This window comes from Aureobasidium melanogenum (genome assembly GCF_000721775.1).
Source record: "Aureobasidium melanogenum CBS 110374 unplaced genomic scaffold scaffold_16, whole genome shotgun sequence".
Classification (NCBI taxonomy): domain Eukaryota; kingdom Fungi; phylum Ascomycota; class Dothideomycetes; order Dothideales; family Saccotheciaceae; genus Aureobasidium; species Aureobasidium melanogenum.
This window is the reverse complement of record NW_024470068.1, coordinates 247,837-255,761: the sequence shown is the minus strand read 5'-3', so window position 1 is coordinate 255,761 and position 7,925 is coordinate 247,837. Positions and strand designations below refer to the sequence as shown.

General features: G+C 51.1%; 2 protein-coding genes across 2 annotated transcripts; one reads left to right on the top strand and one right to left on the bottom strand.

Moving 5' to 3' along the window:
• Positions 1-1,640: 1,640 nt before the first annotated feature.
• On the top strand, positions 1,641-5,753 carry M437DRAFT_52795 (phosphoribosylformylglycinamidine synthase-like protein; the record flags this gene model as incomplete). The annotated part of the gene is made up of 1 exon (XM_041022422.1): positions 1,641-5,753. The coding sequence occupies one exon, from the start codon at positions 1,641-1,643 to the stop codon at positions 5,751-5,753; it is 4,113 nt and encodes a 1,370-aa protein (XP_040878174.1).
• Positions 5,754-5,991: 238 nt separating this feature from the next.
• On the bottom strand, positions 5,992-7,654 carry M437DRAFT_52539 (uncharacterized protein; the record flags this gene model as incomplete). Its single annotated transcript, XM_041022374.1, has 2 exons — positions 5,992-7,450; positions 7,500-7,654. The coding sequence occupies 2 exons, from the start codon at positions 7,652-7,654 to the stop codon at positions 5,992-5,994; spliced, it is 1,614 nt and encodes a 537-aa protein (XP_040878173.1).
• Positions 7,655-7,925: the final 271 nt, after the last annotated feature.

Below are 7,925 nucleotides of genomic sequence, written 5' to 3'. Positions count from 1 at the left end.
TACAGTGCAAGCTTGTAGCAACGAGGAACTGCCAGACCAAAGAGGAGGGCGCGACTGTCGCGACTTCCAACCACGCTAGCCTCCATCCCGTTAGTCTTCCCGCTCCGTGAGCCGCCCTGATTCGTCCCTCGGCTTCTTCCATCAAGACTCCGATCGATATTCTAGCACGAGCAATCTTGCACAAGACTTCGTAACATCACAGATCACTTCTGGACGGCTTGACGAGCCAATACAGATCGTTGGTACACTGTAAGCTAACAATCAGAGTAGCTGGCTACTTCCTATGTGCCAAGTACGGCCATGTAATGTCACGGAATCGATCTCGAAGACTGTATACATACCCGCTTCGATCGTCTTTCCTCTTGCTGCTTCTCTTTGAGTTGGCTTAGCAGGCGCAGGCTCTACAAAATCATTCTTCCTGTTGAAAGATTTATTCTGTTCATGTAGCACTGTCTGTCAATTCTCGGGAATTTAAATAACACTCAACGCGACATTCCTTCTATGTCCGCTCGAGAACCAATCTGGCACTTCTGCGCCTCTACACATACGCGACATTCAGCGAGTCCTCTTCTGTACACACACTTTGCTTTTGTGTTCAGCCCATTGAGCATTCTATTCGCGTTATTCACGGAGTGCAGCCGTCTCAAAATGCTGTTCAGCGGTCGTACTTTCGAGAGCCGAAAGACATCTCTGCTTAAGAAGCTGTAGTAAATGGAGAAGTCACTGACCATAAACATACGGGGTAAAGATGGAACAGCACTGAGATGCCAGGCCCCTTCTGAATGTGGTACTATGTATGCCTATCATATGTCATTACACTGTTCTGCTAACAAGAGGATAGATTTACGTCCGGGCCATTGCTCTAAATGCTTCAAGTCTACTTTGATCGGTACGCTGCTCTTTGGTTTTGCCAGACACTGAGATCCTTTTTTTTTTTTTCTTTTGAGCGGTCGAGCAGTCTGTAAACTCGAATCTCACGTGCGGCATATGTGTTAAGGGCTTCGTAGACAGTGTTCTTAAGCTTGCGATGTACTTTGGCCACTCTAGTGGTTGGCTTTGCTGCTTCAAATTGAACCATCTGCCTGCAACGGACAAATGGAGATATTATGGAAATCACCGAATGGTAATTAGTTGTTGCCTGATCATGGCAGTGATCATGTTACACAGAAACCGGCTCGAAACCCAATCATTCCTACTCCAAGTACGATATCGGCTACATGAGCAGAAAATTTTCCATGGTATGGCTCATCCTGACGGCGATTTAGATAATACCCCATGTCAACGCCGGGGAGGCTGGGGTTGTCGAGTCAGTGCGCGCTTGCTACGTCAATGTCGAGATGGAGGAGGAAGAGGGCATTAGGATATCGTCAAGACTTGACTGTGTATCGTTACTGTGCCCAAGTTACTCTCAAAAACAGCAGCCAAGTAAAGATGTGTCTGCAAGCAACAACTGCAACAAGTCACCGTAGGAGCGGGCAGTAAAGTCAAAAAATGTTATCAGGGTTCACTTATACGCTAGCCGTTTTAGGCCGCCCCTCCACGTCCATCCAAAAAATCTCGCGCCGACCATCATTTTGAACGCTTCTTTATCCATCTCACTTCCTTCTGGTGTGAGCCTTGGTAGCTCAACATAACCCACTATGGCCTCACAAACACCCTACCTGGCTCTGCCAGGCTCTTCTGCTTTCTCTGGGTTCCGTACTGCTCGTCTTGCTGCCGCAATCGGCGCCACCGAGGTCCGCGCGGTATGGATGCATTATGTGAACCCCAAGCAGGAGCTCAGCGGAGAGGATATGAAAGTTCTGGATCAGCTTCTGAAGTATGGAACTCAGCTCTCCACTCAAGACAGACTTTCACAGGTTCTTCTGGATGCTGTTCACCGTGGTGGTGATGCGAGAGACGACACCACCCGTCTCTACTACGTATCTCCTAGAGCTGGAACAATTTCACCATGGAGCTCAAAGGCTACCAGTATTGCCCACGTTTGTGGCTTGGAGAAGCAAATCAAGCGTATTGAACGCGGTATGGTCATTGCTGCAAGCTTCAAGGATGCTCCTGAGAAGGATGATATCCCCAACCCCGATGTTCTTCACGACCGTATGACTCAGACCATTGAATCTGGACCTCCGGACCTCGATTTGATGTTTGCCGAGCACGAGCCTGCAGAAGCTCAAGAAATTGAACTCTTTGCCGAAGGAAGCACACCTAAGGAGGCCCTTCAAAAGGCCAACCGTACACTTGGTCTGGCCCTCGATGCCTCAGAAATTGACTACCTGGTTGATGCCTACTCGAACCAACTGAAGCGTAACCCTATCGATGTTGAACTTTTCATGTTCGCCCAGGTCAACTCCGAGCACTGCAGACACAAGCAGTTCAACGCAGACTGGACAATCGATGGCATGCGTAAGCCTAACAGCTTGTTCGGCATGATCAGAAACACCCACAAGAAGAACCCGGGGTATGTTGTCAGTGCTTACAGCGACAATGCAGCCGTTCTTCAAGGTGAACAGGCCAGTCTCTGGGCCCCCGAGCACTCCACTGGTGAATGGAAGCAGACTAAGGAAATTGTTCATTTCTTGGCCAAGGTCGAGACTCACAACCACCCAACCGCCGTTTCTCCCTACCCTGGAGCAGCCACCGGATCTGGTGGTGAAATTCGTGACGAGGGTGCTGTTGGACAAGGCTCGAAGCCCAAGGCTGGTCTTTCTGGTTTCACCGTGTCCGATCTCCTCATTCCTGGTCATGAGCAACCATGGGAGTTGGACGTTGGAAGACCTGGCCACATTGCTAGTGCTTTGGATATCATGCTTGAGGCCCCGATCGGCAGTGCCGCTTTCAACAACGAGTTTGGCAGACCCTGCACTACTGGTTACTTCCGTACCCTGACTACCGAAGTCCCCATTGACGAGAACACCACCGAGATCAGAGGTTACCACAAGCCCATCATGCTTGCTGGTGGTGTTGGTACCGTTCGTCCTCAGCATGCTCTAAAATCAGAGGAATTTGTTAGCGCCGGCGCTTCTCTTATTGTTCTCGGTGGACCCGCTATGCTCATTGGTCTTGGAGGTGGTGCAGCTTCCAGTGTTCAGTCTGGTGAGAGCAACGTCGAACTTGACTTTGCCAGTGTGCAAAGAGGCAACGCTGAAGTCCAGAGACGTGCCCAGGAGGTCATCAACACTTGCACTTCTCTTGGATCTAACAACCCCATTCAACTCATCCACGATGTTGGCGCTGGTGGTTTGTCCAACGCTCTGCCCGAGATTGTCCACGACGCTGGACTCGGTGCCAAGTTTGAGTTGAGAGAAATCGACAATGCCGACCGCAGTCTCAGTCCTCTACAAATCTGGTGCTGTGAAGCACAAGAGCGATACGTCATGGCCATCTCCCCTGAAGGCCTGGAGCTGTTCAAGAAGATCTGCAAGCGTGAAAGATGTGGTTTCTCCGTGGTCGGTCAAGCTAGTGACCGCGCCTCGAAGGAGGAGAAGCGCCTGATTCTGATGGACCGCGATTCCGAGAAGTACCCCAGCCCTATCGACCTTCCCATGTCAATTCTCTTCGGCAAACCTCCTAAGATGTCCAGAATTGTGGATTCCAGAAAGCTCAAGCTTCCGCAGTTCGACAGCACTCTTGCGACTTACCTTCCTAAGGTCTCCACCAAGGACGTTTTCGGCGAGGCCGTCAAGCGTGTTCTGTCTCTGCCTTCCGTTGGCTCTAAGTCTTTCCTTATCACCATCGCTGACAGATCTGTTGGTGGTCTCGTTGTTCGCGACCAGATGGTCGGCCCTTGGCAGACTCCTGTCGCTGACGTTTCAGTCACTGCCACCTCGCTTCTGCCTGGCGTCAAGACTGGTGAGGCTATGGCTATGGGTGAGCGTCCTTCGCTTGCTCTCATTTCCGCAGCTGCTTCGGCCCGTATGTCGGTCGCAGAGTCCCTGATGAACTTGGCTGCTGCCAGCATTCCCGACAGACTCAAGCGTATTCGTCTCTCGGCCAACTGGATGGCTGCTAGCGGTCACCCTGGTGAGGGTGCTGCTCTCTACGAGGCTGTTGAGGCTATCGGTATGGAGCTCTGCCCTGAGCTCGGCATTTCCATTCCCGTCGGCAAGGACTCTATGTCCATGAAGATGAAGTGGCAAGATGAGAAGACCAAGGAGGCCAAGGAGGTCACTGCACCTCTCTCGTTGGTCATCTCTGCTTTCGCTCCTGTTGACCACATCGACAGAACCTGGACACCTACTCTTTCAAGACTCGAGGATGTTGGTGAGACCGTCCTGCTCTTCGTTGACCTTGCTGCTGGCAAGAAGGCGATGGGTGGTTCTGCTCTTGCTCAAGTCTTTGGCAAGATTGGTGATGAGGCTCCTGATGTTCGCGATGCTGAGGTGCTCAAGGACTTCTACGACGCCATCGAGTCGCTCCACGAGTCTGGCATTGTCCTTGCTTACCACGACCGCTCTGACGGTGGTCTCTTCACCACTCTCGTCGAGATGATGTTTGCTGGCCGTACTGGTCTTGAGGTCATGCTTGACGGTATCTCACAGTCAGATAAGACCGAGGATGTCATTGAGGCTCTGTTCAACGAGGAACTCGGAGCCGTCTTCCAGGTCAGAAAGAAGGATGAGATTGAGTTCAACCGCTGCTTCTCCAGCTGCGGACCTCCTCCCGGCATGATCAAGAAGATTGGTAGAGTTCCTGCAGCCACCAAGCAGGAGATCTCCTTCCACTACAAGACCGATGTCATCTACAGAGAGAGCCGTCACGTCTTGCAAAAGACCTGGCAATCCACTTCTGTTGCTATGCAGCGCCTCAGAGATAACCCTGAATGTGCTGACGCCGAAACTGCCAACATTGCCGACAACAAGGACCCTGGTCTCTCCTACAAGCTCACCTTCAACCCTAAGGACAACATCCTACCCTTGACTACCACCATCTCGTCGGCTCTTAGTGCCAAGCCTCGCGTCGCTATCCTGCGTGAGCAAGGTGTCAACGGTCAAGCTGAGATGGCATTCGCTTTCAACGTCGCTGGCTTCTCACCTATCGATGTGCACATGAGTGATATCCTCTCCGGTCGCGTGTCGCTTCAATCCTTCGTCGGTCTCGCAGCCTGCGGTGGCTTCTCCTACGGCGACGTTCTCGGCGCTGGTCAAGGTTGGGCCAAGAGCATCCTGCTGCACTCCGGTGCCCGCAAGGAATTCAAGGACTTCTTCGAGAGAAAAGATACTTTCGCCCTCGGTGTGTGCAACGGATGTCAATTCCTGTCTCGTCTTACAGACATTATTCCTGGCGCTGAGACCTGGCCCACTTTCGAGACCAACGTTAGTGAGCAGTACGAGGCCCGTGTGTGTATGGTTGAAGTCATGGACCAGCCCAAGCAACCCAGTGTCTTCTTGCACGGCATGGCTGGCTCGTACCTTCCCATCATCACTGCCCACGGTGAAGGTCAAGCCACCTTCGACACCAGCGCTGCTTCCTCTTCTAGCCCTCAGGCTTTGATGAACGAGGGTCTGGTCTCTATGCGCTATGTTGACAACTACCTCAAGCCTACTGAGAAGTACCCTTACAACCCTAACGGATCTCCTCAGGGTATCACTGGTGTCAGAACGCCTGATGGTCGTGTCTTGGCTATGATGCCTCACCCTGAGCGCACCATTCTCAAGGAGGTTGGCAGCTGGATGCCCAAGGATCAGTCCGACACTTGGGGTGAGTTTGGCCCTTGGGTCAGAATGTTCAAGAGCGCTAGAAAATGGGTTGGTTAGAGAAAGGGCTTGAAGACGAAATGCTAGAAATGGGAGATAATGAGAAACCTTTTTGGGTGGTTATATGGGGGAATTGGAATGGCGTTTGTTCTTTTTTTCGAGGTTGTAAAGATGGCAAAGTCGAAAAGACGGAGATTTACTAGATATAGGCTGCGGAATGCCACACAAACAATGATTTTGCATATGCTTCTTTTCCGAAATTATTTCGGTCAGTAAAAGTGTGTTTTTAATTCTCAAGCTAATCTGTCCTTGCTTTTAAAGCATCTATTGTACTCCCAGCAGAAGTGCTGTCAGACTTGATCTGATGAACCTTCATATCCATACCAACCCATAACTTCTTGCCTCTCCAGACTACCGTGACGCCTCCATAGACCGCCCATGTCCAGATGGGCAGCGCTAAAGCCTCACGAGCAAGCCAAGCAGCTAGCCAAACCAGAAAAGGTCGACGTCTGCCACCCCTCGGAGGACGTGCGAATGCTGGTGTGTTCTCGTCGACTTCTACCGATGCGCAAGAATGTAATCTGCAGTAGAGTGTCCAGTCGATATAACACCATGTGCACACGCTGCAAATCCAGAACAAAGCAAAGGCTGTCCATGTCTGAGGTATACCGAGCTTGTCATGGAATAATGGAAGCGTTGTGAAGGCGAAAGCGCCATACAACGAACACAAGAAACTCTCTGTGCCGGGCTCGACCAAAGTCGCCAACGTGACGGTAAACTTTCTCACTCTGAGCCATCTGCTTCGGCGAGCAATATATTCGGCTACACTCATACCAGCCATGGGCTGAATAGCCAAATCACCAAATACTTGAGCATGCTTGCCCCATTTCTCGCCGCGCTCTTCTTCTGGTATCTTTCCTTTCCAGAGTAAATCGCCAATGAGATGGTCCTCACAGATGTTCTCGGAGAAGAAATCGATACCTTGTCCGTTGGTGAGGCTGTTGAGATGGGATTTGCGGAACATGGTCGACTTGCCGACGATGCAAGGTGCAATCAAGACAGTGTTGATGGCTGTGTAGAATTTTGCATGTGCTGAAGACATGAACAATTCTTCAATCCTTCCGCCGCCTTCGCTCAGGATATCCGAGGATGCACTGTTGGACGACCGCAGTTGGTGGCCAGCGGTACTAGTAGAGACGACTCGGAAGTTATTGTCAGGGTCGCGGCCTTGTAGGAGACTCTGCGCACTCTCTGGGACGGGTGTGCCCGCAATATCGACGACCAATGGCAAAAGATGGACGAATTTGTTCTTGATGCCTCTGTTGCCGATCAGCGTGTCGACCATTCTTCCACAAGCGCCCCTGTTGACCCAGACATTGCAGTCGATGATCCATACGATATCTCCTTTAGCCTCTCTGTATGCCCGACTCATGTTTCTGACTTTGGGATTGGGACCAAGTCTTGTGTCTGCATCGCTTCCTTGTAGTTCGGGATCTTCCTCTTCAACCAATACATGTGCATCGAAAGTCGGATTGTCCTTGATGAGTTGCTGCAGGACAGGGAAGGCGGGGTCTTCGCGATCGGCGACGCAGAGAAAGACTGTCAATTTGTCTTTTGGATACTCCTGGAGGAAGGTCGACTCCAAGCATTGGTAGAGGCTGGGCTCGAGGCCTTTGACGGGTCGAATGATGCTGACATGTGGTGCATCTGAATTGGAGACTGTGGGCTTTGGTGGAGGATGCGAATAGTGGCGTCTCCTATATGGAGTCAGTCTAACACATCATCGTCGAGATCGTACGCACTTACAACTGAGTATAGCCCACGGCGCAAACCAGGGAGACTGCGGCGTACCACACAGTGCAGACTACCGCAGCGCCCAATGTGATGGTTGAGATATGAGTAGCATGACTACCATCACTGCGAGACACTAACGTCTCTGTAATAGCACTCAATCGGTTCATGCGCTGCGAATGTTGTGTCCTGACATTCGACAACAAAACACTCCCGACTTGTTGATCGAGGAGAAAGATGAAACTCTCGGTCCGACCACTGAAACGTCATTTTCGTCTGTCGAGTGACCCTGGTATGAATATATCGTTCTCTCCTCCCACCACGATGATACATAGATCGTGTTTTTACTCCGGGTAACATGTTGAAGATGTCCCTAGAGACGTTCATCGTAGTTTCAAGTCCTTCTGTAAGCATTTAATCAATCCCGGATAGATACGCTCA